The following is an 18,734-nucleotide window of genomic DNA, read 5'->3' on the forward strand; positions in this document are numbered from 1 at the left end:
AAAGAAAGAGAAAGTACAGGTGTTTTTAGCATATTGTATCTTTATTTCCAGATAATATTCAAACTGTGCCTCAGTTCAATTGTATAGTTCCACAAATGAACCACAGAGCAGAGCTGAGGGGGTTAAAAACAGCCTTGTCTTTCAATCCCTTTATTATGTCTCACTCCTGCTTCTACTTTCTCTCCTAAATGTGTCAATTGTTCCATATTCTCCTCCGCCTGGCCGTCTCATCTCCATGCCTCTACCCTCTGTCAGTGCTGAGCGCGGCAGCAGGGAGAGGGAGGATGGAGATGTGTTCCTTCCTCCTGGAGCGGGGGCCGGGCCTTGAGATACCCAACCGCAGGGGCATGGTCCCGCTGCTTACTGCCACCAAACATGGACACACACAGGTCTTATCACTGGCACATCATGTCGCTCTTCACTAAAGCAGTTCTGTCCTTTTTCTACCATTTTTTATTTTAAATAATTGAACCTCCCTTTCCCCAGGTTGTGGAGTTGCTGCTGAAGCAAGGTGCAGACAACAACGTCAGCGACAAGCAGGGTCGCAGTGCACTCATGCTGGCCGCCTCCGAGGGCCACGTGAGCATTGTTGAACTGCTGCTGTCAAAGGGTGAGAGTAAGTCCGGCCTTTCCCCAATAAATATGCTGTTTTTCTGAATGTACCTGTATGTGAACACTATTTGTGTTGTTTGTGGTCCCAGGTGCGTCTCTGTCCTCTGCTGATCAGGAGGGGCTCACTGCACTTAGCTGGGCCTGTCTGAAGGGCCAGAAAGGTGCGCTCCAGCTCTTGGTAGAGGGGGGTGCAGACCCCAACCAACCAGACAGACAGGGACGGACCCCCCTTGACCTAGCTGCCCTCAACGGGGACGCAGATATGGTGGGTTTCAATCTGTTTTTTTGATGATGGGAAAAAAAATCTGAACTTGTAATTAAATATCATGTAATTCTTTTGCACTAACTTTAAAATGTTCCTTACCTAAAAGAGGATTTTTTTCTTTTTCCCCTGTGGTTGGAAAGTGTAATCTTATGTTTTAAAACGTTACGATTGGATGGTTAGCAAAATGACGATACATTCATAGGTCGCATTTTTATGCAACACAGGACGTCAATTTGCAATCACAGTTCACGTGGAGTATAAAAAAAATACTTCAATTTGAGCATTCTGACTCACATTCATGTAATCTACATTCATGTAACAGCAGGATGCTAATCAAAACTAACAAGATGACGATAATCAAAGATTTCCTTAATCATTGGGATGTAAAGGGTAGTATTTCATTCCCATGTGTAATCTAATCAACCAAATTATTTGAAATATCAGCTTTTTCCATTGCTGGAAACTTAGATAAAAACAGAAATATGATATGTTTTTTGAAATTTTACACATGGCTAGGCGCATTGCCTGGTGGAACATGGAGCGGTGCTGGAGAGAGCCGACAACACCAGAGGGTCAGAGCGGACGGCTGGCTGCCAGAACCCGGCTCTAGTGGCTTCGCTGCTTAAGAAAGGATCCAAGACGGGTATAAAATGCTTACAATGCTCACCGTAACAACCCCTGCAGTAAATCCCATATCTAGGTTATTTTTTATGTTCAAAACAAAACATTCCAAAAGCCATTTGATATTATACAACGTAGTTACACAAATCCACAAACTGCAGTAGAGCATCCTAAATGAGGATACAATTGAATAACAAACTCACCATACTCAAGAGTCTATCTGAATCTGACTTTACCAATCGATGAAGTCCCAGCTCAATTGGATGGAGCTATACTTTTGCACCTGCACGCTCTTCTGGTTTATTCATTTATTTATAATTGCCTATTTTACTTCTATACAGTACATTGTAACTTGCAATTCTGCAGCACCTGCAGTTTTTACATCCACATCCCTAACTGCCTCTGCGCCTCTCTCTTTCTCCAATCGACCAAAAGGCTACAGAACGGCTCCACACGATCGATCAGGTACATGATTGATTTATGTAAGATGCACGGAGAGAGGGGACGAGGCAATAGAGACGCCAGAGAAATAAATATTTGTCCCCCTTCCATCAGGTCACGCTACGTGGGCTATGGCTTCCTCCAAACCAGACATTCTCCTCATCCTGCTGCAGAAGCTGATGGAGGAAGGGAACATGCTTTACAAGGTGTGTTATGGCCAATGCTATGGACAGTGTGTTGCGAGGAGTGTTGGAACATTTGCAGCATTCTACTTGAGAAGGTCTGCAGAGGAGTCTTTTTTTCTCACAGATTGCCTTTACATCTTTCTGTTGGCCATTCATTCTACCGTGTTTCTCAGAAGGGACGTATGAAGGAGGCCAGCCAGCGTTACCAGTACGCCCTGAGGAAGCTTCCCCGCGAGGGCCAAGGAGAGGAGCTGAAAGGACTGAAGGAGCTGCGGGTCTCCCTCTATCTAAACCTTTCCCGCTGCCGCAGGAAAACCAATGTAAGGGCCCACAGTACAGCTGTATCGAGCTAATGCACTATTTAACACTTGCAGGACACTGAGGGGTTGGCAGGAGGGCAAGGTGGGTGGCTCCTTACCACATATACTGTATATATAATGTATCTGTATCAGCATAAAAAGGTAATGTCAGCAGCAGGTATAGCTCCCTGTATAAAAAGATCTAAAGATCTTTAGATCTAATTCCACGGTCTCCCCCGCTAAGCAGTACGTACGTTAACCTGGGAGCAGGTGGCGACACAATGAGTAACTGTGTGCTGTTAGTGCAGAGATAGATGTTTGTGGCCAACAGCCAGGCTTGGAACCCACTCTGGTAATGACAGACGTCCTAACAGACTGTGTAAAAATGCCATCCTTAGGGTCACTGTGGCCAATGAATAATGGAGCAGATAATGTGATGTGATAAGGTCACTCTCTCTGGCACACCGAGCACACTCTCCTCCCCTGTGTCTCTGCAGGGCGTTATTTACTGTGGACGTGCGAGGGAGGGGCGGCTAAAACCACCTATTATATCAGAACGCAGGCAGCAAAGGGCTAGCGGAGGGACGACACGATACCGTCATTAAATATTCAGAAGCAGCGTTCGCAGTCTCGCATTCAAGGCTGCCATTTTGACCTCACTCTCAAGGACAGAATCACAATGTGTGTTCACGTCATTAAATATTCACCTGAGACCGATGATGAGAGCAGGGAAAAAAATCAGCAGAAAAAACAAGCTGCTCCCTGTTTGTTTTCTCTCTCCCTCTCGTTCCGCTCCCTGGTCAATAAAAGCGATTGAGGCGTGAGTTCTGTTTCATTACACAGGCTTCGATCTTCAGATCCACGCAATGAGGATGCGAACACAGACACTATTCTTTATTGGAACTGGCTCAGATTATTTCTGCAGAACAGACTTTTTCTGGTCTAGTCACTTGAAAACACTGCTCACCATGCAAAGTTCTAAATGTATTTCTCTATCTGAAAAACACAGGATTTTGGCATTGCTGAGGATTTTGCAACAAAAGCCCTGGAACTGAAGCCCCGGTCTTATGAAGCGTTTTACGCCAGAGCACGTGCCAAGAGGAGTAGCAGGTACAACCCCATTACACAAAGTATATTATTTCAGAGCAGAATCATTTTGCCTAATGGAAAGTCAATCTTGCGAGGATCAGCAAATTCGCTGGGATGATATGTCTCTGTGGCAATGTAAATTAAGTTTGAAAAATGTCCCCCGTTCACTTTCTCTCTCTCTCCCTTCTCCAGGCAGTTTGCTGCAGCGCTGGCAGACCTCCACGAAGCGGCACGACTCTGCCCGTCCAATCGAGAGATCCGCCGCCTGCTGGTGCGCGTGGAGGAAGAACTCAAACATCATCAGAAGACATCCGGCAACGGCACCGCACAACAGGGTCAAAACACTCACCCCCACCACCACCAAGCCACAGAGGAGGAGACTGACGTGTACTCACAGGGGAGTCTAGAGAGAAGCATCCCCGCACAACAAACTGACACCAAGAAGGACCAAGAGAGGGAGGAAGGCGAGGAGGAGGTGAGCCAGTGTGGGAAAAGTCCAGAGTTTTGGCCTCTGAATCCGTACGCTCCCAACAGGACTCTGCCTGGAGGTTTGCCCTTTGGTCTAACTGACCAGTCGCCGTGTTTCCCTCAAGAAGAATATGTTCAGCAGGACCAACTGTTTGCGGACGTACCTGAGCCTGTTCCTGTCATCAACAACAGGCACAGCCAGAGCCAGGGAAGCAGGACTCATCACCACTGCCACTCCCTGCAGTCGGGGGGCAGAGTGGGAGGCAGGCCTCTCTCTATGTGCGGGCCCTCCAGTCCTCTGCCAGGCAGACACATCTCCACCTCCCTGAGGCCAGCACCAGCGCTGGGCATCGACATCGGCCCGGTATCCACCTGTGAACAGTCTGGACACAGCCCCACTGAGCACTATCACCCAATGTCCCCCACCAGCTCCTCCCCGCCCGGCCAGCTCCACATGTACCAACCGCGCTCCAGCTTCTCCAGGGGCTCGGAGAGACTGTCCACACACGCTGTGGCTCTGGATGGCCTGGCCTTGGCTCTGGGCTCTGCTATGGAAGTCAGGAGGGAGGGTGGAGGAGGTGGTGGAGGAACAGCAGGCTCAAGGGGCTCCAGCTCCAGCCAGGCCTCTAGTGGGAATCTATCAGACGGCGGCAGGCAGCAGGTGTCGGACACCCCGTGCCCCATCAAGACCAGTGGTAGCTTCAAGACCAAACCTGAGCTCAAGCCTCGGCCCTTCATGGGAGTGATGGACAAATCGGTGAGAGTCCAGAGCCAGCTGAGCTCGGGCCAGAACAGACAGGGAGGAGGAGGAGGCGTGGAGAGCTTCAATATGTCAGTAATGGAGTTTCAAGGGTTTAACAATGAGTTCAAACGCGCTTCATTCCAAGAGCAGCTCTCTGGAAGTCAGGCCAGCAGCCAGCAGCAGGGAAGGGACTATGGGGAGAGGCTCCACCAGCGAGAGGCAAAGGGCACATCCACCTCCCAGCTTCGCTTCCCCGACAGCAGGCACAGACAGGCCAGCCTTACCAGAGACAACCCGGCGCTGCACATGGCCCCCATCAAACCCAAGCGCTCGTTTATAGAGTCCAACGTCTAATGTAGTTTATCGAAGCACAGGTGCAGAGCTGATGCCAATAGTCTATGTCCCACATAAGGTAGCAAGGGAGACTGGTCGGAGAACAGCTCCCTTCCCAAAGCCTGCTGTTTTGTAGAGTTATGCTGCTGCACTGCATTTTCAATCTAGAACCAGTGTTCAACTCAGGCTATTTACGCTTCTGCTTACAATGTCTACAGCTACACTTGTGTATTCAAGAAAACCAGAGATACCTTAAGTAGGGATGAAAAAAAGAAGAAAAAAAATTAGGATATTGTCTATACTCTTAATTTATTATATCAAACATAGAAGTCAGAGAAAAGCTTTGCGCACGGATATAAACAAAACCTCATGCTTTTAGTTGCAGGGTATGACCATTTCTATTGTCAAGTGTCTTTTGAAAAAACATTTATATTTGTACCGTGTAAACTATATTTGCAGATTATATATATTTCCCTGTAAGTGGTTATCTGTCAGCATTACAGGCTTCTAAAGACATAACTTGTACTTGAGATTATTTTTCTTGGTACATTCGATTAAAATACAACAAAAAAAACAAGCAATGTAAATGACACTGTTGGAAACGTATGCCATTATCTAATATTGAATTGGTTGCTTCAATATTCACAGTGTATGTTATTTATTTTTGCATTGCAGAGAACATATTCATATGAAGTGTTTACTTGAACACAGAGAGAGCATTTACATGGGCAACAGTAGAGGATTACAAATCTTAAGAGACCTATTACATATACATGCTGTATGTCCACAGTTGTCATTTATCCTTTTCAGAGTCATGCTATGGGTTGCAGAATGTTGCCACATAATTATTGTGGTATAATAAAATATTTATGGAGGACTACATTTCTACGTCTTTCACGGTACAATCCAATAAAGTTGTTGCATACGTTTCAGAGTTTGTGTGGATGGATACAAGGTACTTTCCTTTCCCAACTGAACTTAACTGGCGTTTAACCAAGCCATCAAAATCAACGACAAAATATAAAAAATGTGGACATTGCAATTTCTGGATATTGCTTAAATGTCTTTATTATGACAATAATCACATAAATCACATTAAAATCTGTATTTTAGCTGGAACAAGCACTACTGTATTCCTTCTAGGGTTTGTTATAAGCAAGGTCCTTCAATGTTCAGACAATGAAAAAAACACATGTCTAATGCTTACCTGAAGATAGTGCTAAAAGTACTTTCAGTAAGATAACCGGCATTACCATTTCTATTACTATGGGTTGTTGGTATTGCTGATCCAACTGAGGAACCACACCTGAGTCTGTAGCTCTATTTAGCAAAAAGAGTAATGAAGTCAAGAATGCAGACATCCTTTTTGAAATTTTTAAATAAAAAAGGTTCAGCAAAATATCTACTAGGGTGGCTATATCACCAGAAATAAAACCTGATCAAAATGTTATTCATGTGCACTCAATAATATTTTCTTTATTAGAGGCCGACAGTGTTGCAATGATTTTGGTATTATTTTATCCTTGTGTGTTTTCTCTACAGCATTTATGAAAAAAAGTAGTGATTTTTTTATAAATTTATCCAAATTTTAAAACCGGCCATTATCAGTGGAAACAAATAACGTGTGATTTTTCCAACCCCGTGCAAAATGACAGAAAGCTAATGTCAATTAGGGACATAACTTAAGAAGCAGAAAATACATTCAGACCTGTTGCAATGATATTTTCCTTCATCTCCACATTGATCAGAAATGACAGCTTTAGCCTTTTGCCGATGCCTCAAATGGAACAAAATTTCAGACATCCATGTACCTGAAATATTGTGGATTCCCTTTGAGCACTTTTATTCTTGTTTCTGTCTACTTTAGGGGGGAAATAGAAAGGGGCACGGTGGGTCAGAGGGTCTCTTGGGATGCTAGTGACTTGTCTTCCAGCGCCCTATAGCCATCTTCAGGGTGTGATTAGGGGTGAGCAGAGTCGTCAGTAAGGGGAGGTTGGTCATGGGACTGGAGCGGTTTTTTGTGTTGATCCAGCTCTCAATAGCCCCTCTTTCATACGAGTAACCGTCTGTTGGGAAATGTCCACAGTGTACTCAAGTCATACAAAATGAATATATGCAAATTGGTTCACTATGATGAAACAGATGAGTTTGGGAGTGTCTCATGAGCTGGCTCCAATTTATTTGGTCGGGTCATTATATGTAAATAGCGCTAAGAGGAAAAAGGTTGGATCTTCACTTACCAGCAGCAATAACAGGTTCCTTCATTAGCTCTCTGGTGATTGGACACAGGAACTCATCAGGAATGCCTGAGCACACTGAATCACTCTTCAGCTCCTCCACCTTCCTCAGGAGTTTATTGCGCAGGCCCACTGATTCTAAACACGCAAGCACACACACACACACACACACACACACACACACACACACACACACACACACACACACACACACACACACACACACACACACACACACACACACACACACACACACACACACACACACACACACACACACACACACACACACACACACACACACACACACACACACAGGAGAAAACAGACCAATTAAGACTTTGTGTATTATCCCAAAAATAGACACCACTGGGGCATCAAATGGAACAAGCTAAACTGACCCAAAGACTATCACATACATGCACACAATAATATCTATATCATGGTTTTAAGCAATTTGTTATTCCTGCGTTTAGCACGTGGGTGGGAGTGAACATGGATGGAGCAGTCCATGTCTGCTGACGCTACAATACAACATTTAAAATGCTAAGAAGGCACCAGATTTTAGTTTGACTGTTTTGTAAAATAGAACTGCAGTAGAAATTAGAAGCATTTATTAAAATGTTTGAAAATGAAAGATCTCATAAAATAAATTGTTAACTACAGCTGAACACAAACGCAATTTGGAGACTGATAATATAACTGGCACATTGTGCTTCATTATATTATGCTGCCTCTTCAGAAGACAAGCACACTTATTGATTTCACTCCAATGCACCTTTGAAAAAATGTGCGCGTTTAATTGCGGTAGATAAAAACTCAATACTGTTCTGTAGGCTGGTTCTGCTATAAAAAGAAATTAACAAGTATAATGGGGGATTCATGCTATGTTACCGAAAACAGAACAATGTGTAGCCTACAGAAGCTGTCACTGCACTGAAGCTGTGTAAACCGAGGAGAGATTGATACTGTGGGATGAAAAATGACAGCATTGCAGAACAACAAACATTTGCTTTCAACTACTTGACGAATTCTGGCCTGGCTGGTAGACTGACTGACATTGACAACCTAACACTCGTAACTTAACAAACCCCACTGGGGGGAAAAATGGAGATAACCAAGATGGCCCTAATGGTATTAGATGTAAATCCACTTAAAACCTTATGGGAAATAATGTTTTGGGGATTGGGTTATGTAACTGATGAAGCGCTCCAGATTAAAGTCAGAACAGCCGAAGCCTCAAATAAAAGCTGAGTACTTCAACAGTGAATCCTGACATCATGTAATCTCAGTAACCCCCCTCACCCCCCCATCAACATCCATGTATTCCTTCACCCGAACTTAATAACGTGAAAAAATGTGCCAACTTTTATTAGTGTAAATAAATTCAGAAGTCCTCACCCACAAATAGACGTGGGTTCATATTTAATACAGTGCGGACAAAAGTGAAAATTAGGCCTGTGTGTGAGGCGGTAGGATTGTGAAGTGTGATTTTTCGGCATTGCATTCGCTGAGCGCAGCGCAGCACAGCGTGACGTTTAGAGCTGCAACGATTAATCGACGAATCGATTATTAAAATAATCGCCAACTATTTTGATAATCGATTAATCGTTTCAAGTCATTTTTTAATAAAAAATTCCGAATTCTCTGATTTCAGCTTCTCAAATGTGAATATTTTCTGGTTTCTTTAATCCTATTATGACAGTAAACTGAAATATCTTTGTGTTTTGGACATAAAAATACATTTGAGGAAGTCAACATTGGCTTTGGAAAAAATTTCACCATTTTCTGACATTTTACAGGCCAAAACACGAATCGATTAATAATTGATTAATCGAGAAAATAATCGACAGATTAATCGATTATCAAAATAATCGTTAGTTGCAGCTCTAGTGACGTTTGTCTTCCTCACCTATGTGCAGCTCTGACCCCAGCGTTTCCTTGGTGAGACTGAGAAGCTCCGTGCCGTCTATGTTGTTGGCAGTGAATTTCTCCACCAATCCCTCGAGTCCTTCCTCCGACAGCCACGATGACACGTCCATCTCTGACCAATCGCTGACCAGCAGCTTTGATCGGCCCGCTGACATTCTCCCTGAGAGGGTGAGTACAAAGCAAGAAAGTCGGCCCCCTGATAAACTGCAGCACCTTTTGAAAAAAAACGGCTGCATTTTTCTCCGATATCCTTCTGTCTAATTATTGATTAGGGGCTGAGGCTAGCAAGAGGTTGGTATGACAATATTAATAAATGTCCGGAGGTTTCATCAACATTTCCATGACACTTGTGATGAAACTAAAAGATGAAAAAGGGCTTGTACATTGCAGACAGAAATGCTAGGGCGAACTTGGATGTGGCGTCTGCTTGTAAACACATTATTACCATCCCTAATAATATGACAAAATCATTTAAGTTTTATATGCACATATTGTATGAGGGCTGGTGTCTCAGTTATTGATTTTCACAGGGGCCCCAGTGTAAAACACTATACAGTAAGGCATATTTTCTTCGTTCCTACCTTCACTTAATGTTGGAGCAGACTCTTCTGAAACAAACGCAAAAAGGAAAGAGCAAGGGTAAACACGAGCAGTGCAATGCAATCTCTGAGCAAACTTGTAACACTTGAGATTGAAGGGTGATTAATTAAGGAAGAGAGCGTTTGTGTACATAACACCTGTGTCATTCAAAACAAGATGAGACTAGTTCAACGCACCACATTTCAACAAGTCAATTAAATAAAAGCAACCTTTGAAGTCCAATTCTTCCAATATGACTGGTAAATTGCATTAGTCTTTTTTAGAATAGCTAGATTTTGCAGAAAATGTTTAAAGCATCGTAAAGATTTTCAGCAGATTTTAAAATTGGCAAACAGAATGCCACCTGGAAATGAAGACAGGAGTCATAAAACCTTATCTGTGACTGCTGAGTCTTGTTTTTTGAGGTTACATGTACCTTTGTCTCATAGATAAAGAGCTACTTTTTCCATTCCTTTCAAGAGTCAAGTGTCAAATATTTAAGATAAAAATAAAACTTACCAGGCAATGATTTCCCGCCTTTTCATTTGAAGCATGATGCATAAAAAGAGGCAGATGAAAAACAAGTGTAATAAATCCTCATAAAAACAGTAGTTGTAGTTGTTTACTGTATATATACAATCATATGAAAAAGTTTGGGAACCCCTCTCAGCCGGCATTATAATTGACTCTGCTTTCACAAAAAAAAATATAAAAGTGGTATGTCTTTAATTTACCAGGAACAGCTAAGTACTGGGATGTTTTCCAAACAAAGATTTTTTGAAAAGCAGTATTTGGTTGTATGAAATAAAATAAAATGTGAAAAACTGGCTGTGCAAAAATATGGGTACCCTTGTGGTTTTGTTGATTTTAATGCCTGTAACAGCATGTAAAACTGATGAATTTAAACACAAAGTTGGTTGGATTATGTTGTTAAGCCTTGAACCTCATATAAATGTCTGTTTAATCATGAGAAAATGTATGTTAGTTGCCTAAATGCAAGTTGCACTTCTCTTTGACTCTCTGCTGAAGTGAGACAGAATGGGATCATCACAACTGCTCCCAAAAGATCTTAAAAACAAAGATTATTCATTATCATGGTTTAGGGGAAGGCTACAAGAAGCTTTCCCAAAGGTTTCAATTGTCAATTTCTACTGTAAGGAACGTTGTCAGGGAATGGAAGGACACAGGCACAGTTGCAGTTAAACCCAGGTCTAGCAGACCAAGAAAAGTACAAGAGCGGCATATGCGGCGGATTGTGAGAATGGTTGCACACAACCCAAAGATCACCTCCAAAGACCTGCAAGAACATCTGGCTGCAGATTGTTTATCTGTACATGGTTCAACAATTCAGTGCAATTTGCACCAAAACATCTGTATGGCCGGGTGATGAGAAGGAAGCCCTTTCTGCGCCCACGCCACAGATACAGTTGCATGGAGTATGCAAAAGATCATTTAGACAAGCCAGATTCATATTGGAAGAAAATGCTTTGGACTGATGAGACAAAAATTAAGTTATTTGGTCTTTATAAAAAGCAGATGTTTTGGTGCAAATTGCGCTGAATTGTTGAACGATGTACAGATACACAATCTGCAGCCAGATGTTCTTGCAGGTCTTTGGAGGTGATCTGTGGGTTGTGTGCAACCATTCTCACAATCCTCCACCTATGCCGCTCCTGTTTTTTTCTTGGTATGCCATGCCTGGGTTTAACTGCCACTGTGCCTGTGTCCTTCCATTTCCTGACAACGTTCCCTACAGTCGAAATTGACAATTGAAACCTTTGGGAAAGCTTCTTGTAGCCTTCCCCTAAACCATGACAATAAACAATCTTTGTTTTTCAGATCTTTTGGGAGCTGTTTTGATGATCCCATTCTGTCTCACTTCAGCAGAGAGTCAAAGAGAAGTGCAACTTGCATTTAGGCACCTAAAATACATTTTCTCATGATTAAACAGACATTTCTATGAGGTTCAAGGCTTAACAACATAATCCAACCAACTTTGTGTTTAAAGTCATCAGTTGTACATGCTGTTACAGGCATTAAAATCAACAAAACCACAAGGGTACCCACATTTTTGCACAGCCAGTTTTTCACATTTTATTTTATTTCATACAACCAAATACTGCTTTTCAAAAAATCTTTGTATGGAAAACATCCCAGTACTTAGCTGTTCCTGGTAAATTAAAGACATACCACTTTTATATTTTTTTTGTGAAAGCAGAGTCAATTATAATGCCGGCTGAGAGGGGTTCCCAAACTTTTTCATATGACTGTATATATATATATATATATATGTGTGTGTGTGTGTGTGTGTGTGTGTGTATTTTTATTCCCCACCACGGCCACTGCATCCGTCCTCCACCCTCCAGATGTTTACTGTCTTATCCATGGATCCCGTAGCAATTAACGGTGAAGTTGGAGAGAAAGAACAGGCCGTCACATACCTGCAGTAGAAGACATTAGTCACCTGGACGTTGCTTCTGTTAACAGTAAGGTACATCTTTGTCTGGATATAGTAACAGAAAACAGACTAAAGAGATTTACCAATAAAAGGAGAGTATTGTATCAATTGTCAGAGGTAACCTTAGAGATAATCGTAATTTCTGTCAGTGTGAAGTTATCACCTTCTTCTGTAGTCTCCACTTTGGAAGAAATAACTTGATAATGAAAAACCGCCAGTACCGGATCGTTAAGCAGGGCCCATTCAAAGAACTCAGGAACTGAGGCCAAAACCCACAAATCTTAGTCCTGAGATCGTAGAACTTTAAAAGTGAGCCTAGCGCTTAAATATCAGCCATAAATGTGTAGCAGGGATGGCAATTGTAATCATCAATCAGAAGGCCAATCCAGTCCTGGTTCACTGTGTAGAATTTTGCACTAAAGTCAACTGAGTTTCCTGGAGGTATTTTGTCAAGTGTTGATCTACTCTATCCCTCCATGTATCCACCTTCTCTCAACTTCAATCTACTTCCACTTCAGTTTGTGATTTTTCCCATGATGATTTTTGATTCTCCCCGCTTGAAAGGAGGCGCGCTTCCTGCCTTTCAATCACAGGTGGCTGGATTGACTTGAATAGCTTGTAAGTGTGATCACTCAGAGCTACAGTGTTATGTGTACGTCTATCTGTAGAGGGGGGAAACGTTGTGATACAAGTCCTACCCTACCCTACTCTAAAGGCATTGTCTTCTGTGTCAAGTGATATCTTTTTGTAATTGACATTCACTGCACCTGTTTTATTTTACCACTATAATTTAGTGTTTGAACACTAGTCAGGAAATACCTAAATATGACATTTTCACATTTCTCCAGTTATCCGTGGAATAAGGAAAAACATCAAATAAAATAGGTTGAGAAATGCAAGATATCATCACTAATTCATGTGTTTTTAAAGTGCATTGCAAAAGCATCTCGCTGCAGGTTTTTTCCCCTAACAACATTAAAGAGAGACTAAAATCTGTGTATGTTTGTACACAGAGGAGTTACCCACTGGTTGCCAGAGAAACTGTGTGAATAACCTCTTTTAGGAAATCTGCACAAACATCAAGTCCGTAAGTGTTGGGAGTAGAAATATGGACAAAATGTATATTGCTATAGAATTATTACAGCTTTTCCCACTATCAATATGTTTGAATATGTCTGTATTTCTATGGTGCTTTTGTTTTTTTAAAATCACATTTATAAACTAACAATATCTCAATATTAGATTTTTCTCAAGAGAAAAAATATGTGCAAAATCATTCAATTACATCATCAAATAACTACACAGCACTAATTATACAAAATATAGTCTGTCTAGCTAAAATTAAGAGAAATTGACGTATTTACCTTTAGACTTTTACAAATTCATGCTTTTAATAATGAGAAATCCCAGTTAACAAAACGTAACTACGTATAAATAAGTATTTACCTCTCGTGCTGGTTCAGTGTGTAAAGCAAAACTGCATTTTTCTGCAAAGTGTAGCCCAAAACAAAATCTGAATGTTAGTTATAATTCGAGCAGCAAATCATTATGGTAAAAAACTTTTTCTACTAAGCCAATCAATAAAAAGGTGAGGTACTTACAGCATCATAGACTGCAACAGTTTTGTCCACGGAGCTAAAGAAAATAAAAAGACACATTTGTAAGAAAGTAAGAACTATCTTAAATAACTGAATATTTGGTAATGTAGGCTACTGTATGTTCAAAGCCGCATTCAATCATTTCAGGAATAAAGCGATCCATGTTTCCCTCCAGTGGTTGCACTGAATTACTGCACTCTTAAAGTTGTGTAGCCTACTTCTAGGTCCAAGCAAACAATCAATATTTTACACCAATCTCTTGATCTTAAATAGATCAAGACGCGGACGCTGATCTATTTAAGATCAAGAGTTTGGTGTAAAATATAGATGTAGCCATTTGGCTTGCAATTCCAGCAGTTTCTTGGGAATTTCTTTGACAGAAATTGTGTGCCTGTTAAAAAGACATACAGGAGGTTTTTCTAGTTTTAGCCCATCAAATATAATTTGGATGAACATGACGGCTGACCGTCTCACAACCGTCTTACTTTCCGACAGCTGTTAAACTTGCTATAGTTGAAATAGACTTTTTTGTTACAGTTGTGTTAGCCGTATGTTTACCAGCTGAAACATTAAAATAATTTACATGTTATTGCATCACTTACAATAATCTGGTAATATTATATGTGTATTTCTGAAATGGCTCATTCTGTACCTTTATTTTTGGTAGGTGTATTTTATATACTTTGGTATATTTAACACTGTAGTATGGCTACTTTTACTAAAGCAAAAGATCTGAGTGCTTCTCCCACCACCGGAAAGTAAGAAATCACTCAGAAGAATTAACACAAGCTTTTGGAAAATGGTCAGGACGTATATGACGAGTATATGTCCAATCTGTATAAATGGGCTAAAATATTAAGAAGTCGACATGCCTCCTTAACCTTCTAAAAGATCCTACCCAGACACAAGCAGCTGTCCATCCGAGGAGAAGGCACAGGTGAGGACCGGAGCCGACTGGCCAGATAAGGCATGCAGGAGCTGCATCTTATAGGCTACAAGAGAAAGAAACTAGTGATGTTATGCACACAAATAAGTGGCATTTATCATTTTTAATGTATTATTCATGGTCATGTTAACTCGATATAAATCTTTACATACATGTAGAAAAAGTCTTCCCAAAATGGCTCAGTAAAGATTTAGTTAAATCTGAGCGTAAATACAAGCATTTAACAGCATTAAAAACACTGGAATAACCCACTTGGACTGGCAGCTCATCCGAATAAAGTAAAATGATGTTGTATTTGACAGCACCAGTGATTTGTCATGATATATCATATATGTATTGATGTATCACAAAGCAATAACACAAGTAAAGTGCCTCGGAGGGCTGTAATCAGTCTCAAATGAGTTGAATAACACTGCAATTATAATTATTCATCCTCAGACAATCACTGCATACTGAATTTTCCTCCAACCCAGAGCCGTACTTCAAGCAGTCAACTGTTTATACCTCGCGTATGAAAACATGTCGCAGAATTCTGCCTTGTATGGTTGCACCTTTAATGGATAGCCCAGGTTTACAGTGGGAGGCGATATGAAGAGGTTGTAAAAAATACAGAGATGATCACATGATGGAGAGAGAGAGAGAGAGAGAGAGATCTTCTACAATGAAAAGACAGGTCACTCTACCTCCAGAGCCGAACTTGTTAATGGCCCAGATCTTCAGTAGACTGTCTTGCCCACAGGATGCCAGACGGAACTGCACTATTTGACCACCTAAAAGACAAAAACAACCAAAGAAAAAATATTGTGTTATACCAAACTATACTCTTATCTTTCACAAAAGCAGTCAGTAGGTGTCACTCTCCCCCACAGTGAAATGACCTTATGGCCAAACAGGTCAGCTGTCCTCCACCTATCTAGTGTGAATTTGACAAACCTTAGTAACTGGTGGATGTCCATTCTGCAATAATTTCCTTTTCCTATACAACCATTTTCAACTTATATAAAAGGATGACGGTTATTATTTCCTCGTTATGGTTGAATTTATTTATTTCCCTTAATAAATGAATGGTCAAAATGTAAAGTGAATGTATCTGATATTGACTGATGCTCTCATTATATTCATTACAGGTTTCATAGTTAAACTTGTTATTTATATTGTTTATGATCTGCCATGTTTCTCACCGCTGAGGATGCTGGGAGCAAAGTTGCAGCAGGTGACTCCCAGGTCGTGGGCATTCTTCTCCACATGGAGCTGGTTCATGTCCAGGTCCCACAGACGCAGGTCTCCATAGGTGGAGCCCGTCACAAACATCTGGCTGCAGGGGCTGAAGGAGCAGGCTACCATCGTGGTCTCATTCACAGCTCCCGTCCTTCACAAACACAGCCAACAGCAGCTGCATCAACAGGCATGTCTTTGTCTGGTTCATTCATCAGCTTTAAAGGTGCAGTGTGTAGAATGTATTGACATTTTTCAGAACATACCTGGTAGAAATGGAATATACTATTGATAAGTATGTTTTAATTAATGTATGATGGCTTGAAAACAAAAGCTATTTATTGTATTTCCTTAGAATGAGCCTTTTCCATACATGAAGGCCACCATGTTGCACCCACATGGTGGTGCAACCAACAAACTTAACGGCTATATGCATTTTTATAGTGGGGAAATGCAAGAAGAAGTACTATAAAATAAAATAAATAACTAAATATATCTTCTCCTCATCACTTGATATTGTGGAAAGTACTTAGGCAGTGGTGGATGATGCCATCTTCGGGGCGACTGTGGCTCAGGTGGTTAAGCGGGTTGGCCAACGATCCAAGGTTGGCGGTTCGATCCCCGCCCGGCCACCTGTGTCATGGTTGTTGTGTCCTTGGGCAAGACACTTCACCCACCTTGCCTTGTGTGAATGTGTATGATTGCTGTATGTTTGAGGTGGTGGTCAGAGGGGCCGTTGGCGCTGAATGGCAGTCAGTCTGCCCCAGGGCAGCTGTGGCTACTGTGTGTGAACGAATTGAACCAGGAACCCTGTAAAGCGTCTTTGAGTGCCTAGGCAATAAAGCGCTATATAAAACCTATCAATTATTATTATTATTATTCAGTAACTATAGCTTCTTGTCCTTGAAGGCCACTGTAGCTTCTGTAATTATTCGAAAGGGAGGAGTTACCAAGGAAGCATTGCAATTTAGAACTTTTACAACTTGATGCCACTAAATCTTCCAATATTACACACTGCACCTTTAAGTAGCCAATAATAATAGGCTATATGTTGATCAAACACATTCTCTCAGCTATCAACCTTACCCGCGTAGCTGTCTGGAGGGGAAATCCCATAGGGCCAAAGTGCCATCAGAGGCACCAGAGATCAGGTGGACAGAGTCGGGAGAGAGCGCACAGATCCTCACAGGACTGCGGCCGGGATGCTCCAGCACCGCCTCGATCTCGCCCGTGGCCATGGACCAGACCAGCGTGGTTGCGTCGGTGGAACACGAAGCGAGGAACTGTCCGCAGGCGCTGAAGCAGCAGCAGTGCACGCCGTAGCCATGTCCCGACAGCGGGGAGAAGGGCAGCTCCGAGAAGTCCCGAGTGTTGTATACCCGGAGGGTTTTGTCCCCGGAACATGTGGCTAACCGCGAGGCGGAGAAGGCACACCAGTTGACATCGTCTCGGTGGTCTTGTAAGGTGCAAATCAGCGACGTCATTAGCCCGACCTGAAGTTCACACATAGAAGCAATGAGAGACATAATATATAAAAAGGAAAGTGATTAAATTAAATCTAGGCCTAAATAGCCTATGTAGGCCTAGGTAACATGATATAGAAAAAATATAGGCCTACATCAGTTTTATTTTTTTAACAATGCAATAAGCAATGATGCTGCTGCCCTAAGGGCAAGTCTAGGTCCCTCCAGTCACAAGTCTTCATAAGCAAAGATGCGAGTCTATGCTTCAATGCTGATCATAAACCATTCACAGCATTTAAGCTTAAACAGTTAGTCGGCTAAAGGATTTCTTGACAGGTGGAACATTTATCAGGAACCGCTTAGATAGTAAATCAACATTTTAAGTTTGTAAGCAGAAATATCAAAGATTTCCACGTCCTGGTTTCTCAAATGTGAGAATTTGCTGCTCAGTTCATGTTTTACAGAATTGTCAAGTGATTGGTTTTAGACAGTTGATCGACTGACACTAAAACACACAACATTTTGAGCTTTCACTTTTAAAATTGTAAATGACTGTTAGTTGCAGTCCCTTCTCAAAGCAGTGCTAATAGTTTTTAACAACACAGAGACCACACCAAACGTTATTGTTTTGTATTCTAATATAGGCTACTGGCTAGGCATAGTTCATTTAGACCTGACTATTTGTTTTATTTGTAGCCTATATATAGGCTATTACCAGGTTAAAAGTAAATAAACGCAATTTAATATTAATATGTTTTCTTAACTAGGCTAATAGGCTATTCCTCACGTCAAGTCAAGATCTCATTAATGAGTCCCAGGGTTATCGGACTACTGAAGTAGGCCTACAGTAATACAACAGTCAATGTCTAACAACGATTCCGCTTTTCAACGTTTACAAAGGGAACATTCGAGTGTAACAGCAGACGAAGAAACAAGGAATATCCATATGAATTTCCTTGTTGTAGGCTACATCCTACTGTAGCCAAGTCTGAAGCTAACGGTGCAGCAGAGCCAACAAAGTAGCTGCTTATTGCTTAACGTCAAATATGATTCACCAACGCGGAAGGAAAATGTGTCAAAACAGCCTAAACTCACACGGTAAATAAAGTGAAATGTTTTTGTAATGATATTTAGATCTAGCTACAGCAGTGCAATGTAAGCTACCTGTCTCCGTCCTGTTGCCTTATCGCCTGATTCGTTCAGTTGAATGTTGTTTACTTCCTCATCGAGCAGCTGACCGTGACGTAACCC

At 41.7% G+C, this 18,734-nt stretch overlaps 2 protein-coding genes across 5 annotated transcripts in view; one reads left to right on the forward strand and one right to left on the reverse strand.

Moving 5' to 3' along the window:
* LOC307248942 (protein TANC1-like) overlaps window positions 1–5,076 on the forward strand; it is a gene marked incomplete at both ends in the record, with an annotated part of 34,628 nt that extends 29,552 nt beyond the window's left edge. Inside the window, 9 exons of the mRNA XM_080025505.1 lie at window positions 256–389; window positions 487–610; window positions 702–877; window positions 1,394–1,520; window positions 1,934–1,963; window positions 2,054–2,145; window positions 2,298–2,444; window positions 3,433–3,533; window positions 3,705–5,076. Of these exons, the coding sequence (XP_079881631.1) occupies window positions 256–389; window positions 487–610; window positions 702–877; window positions 1,394–1,520; window positions 1,934–1,963; window positions 2,054–2,145; window positions 2,298–2,444; window positions 3,433–3,533; window positions 3,705–5,076 (2,303 nt within the window). The remainder of the gene's footprint in view (window positions 1–255; window positions 390–486; window positions 611–701; window positions 878–1,393; window positions 1,521–1,933; window positions 1,964–2,053; window positions 2,146–2,297; window positions 2,445–3,432; window positions 3,534–3,704) is intronic.
* A 281-nt stretch (window positions 5,077–5,357) lies between these two features.
* Window positions 5,358–18,701, reverse strand: wdsub1 (WD repeat, sterile alpha motif and U-box domain containing 1). Of its 4 annotated transcripts, none has more exons than XM_080025576.1 (13): window positions 18,648–18,701; window positions 17,107–17,513; window positions 15,987–16,174; window positions 15,489–15,575; window positions 14,758–14,851; window positions 13,863–13,896; window positions 13,708–13,748; window positions 12,141–12,244; window positions 10,323–10,340; window positions 9,806–9,829; window positions 9,205–9,384; window positions 7,296–7,430; window positions 5,358–7,121 (listed from the first exon to the last, which is right to left on the reverse strand). In XM_080025576.1, exons 2-13 carry the CDS (start codon window positions 17,502–17,504, stop codon window positions 6,970–6,972), a joined length of 1,455 nt encoding a protein of 484 aa, XP_079881702.1. In that variant the 5' UTR covers window positions 17,505–17,513; window positions 18,648–18,701; the 3' UTR covers window positions 5,358–6,969. The 4 variants fall into 4 exon arrangements, with proteins under 4 accessions (XP_079881702.1, XP_079881700.1, XP_079881701.1 ...); XM_080025574.1 differs by having other exon boundaries at window positions 9,806–9,832; XM_080025575.1 differs by having other exon boundaries at window positions 12,138–12,244.
* Window positions 18,702–18,734: the final 33 nt, after the last annotated feature.

Source organism: Ammodytes marinus (genome assembly GCF_949987685.1).
Source record: "Ammodytes marinus genome assembly, chromosome: 1".
Taxonomy (NCBI): Eukaryota; Metazoa; Chordata; class Actinopteri; order Uranoscopiformes; family Ammodytidae; genus Ammodytes; species Ammodytes marinus.

What these genes read in the sequence shown, in the direction of transcription:
- wdsub1 (XM_080025573.1), bottom strand. Translation starts at nt 17,504, where the DNA reads ATGACGTCGCTGATTTGCACCTTACAAGACCACCGAGACGATGTCAAC. An exon ending in TGCTCCAACATTAAGTGAAG is followed by an intron (nt 9,385 to 9,805) that starts GTAGGAACGAAG and finishes TCACCCTCTCAG; the next exon opens with GGAGAATGTCAGCGGGCCGA. An exon ending in GGAACCTGTTATTGCTGCTG is followed by an intron (nt 7,122 to 7,295) that starts GTAAGTGAAGAT and finishes ATTTCCCAACAG; the next exon opens with ACGGTTACTCGTATGAAAGA.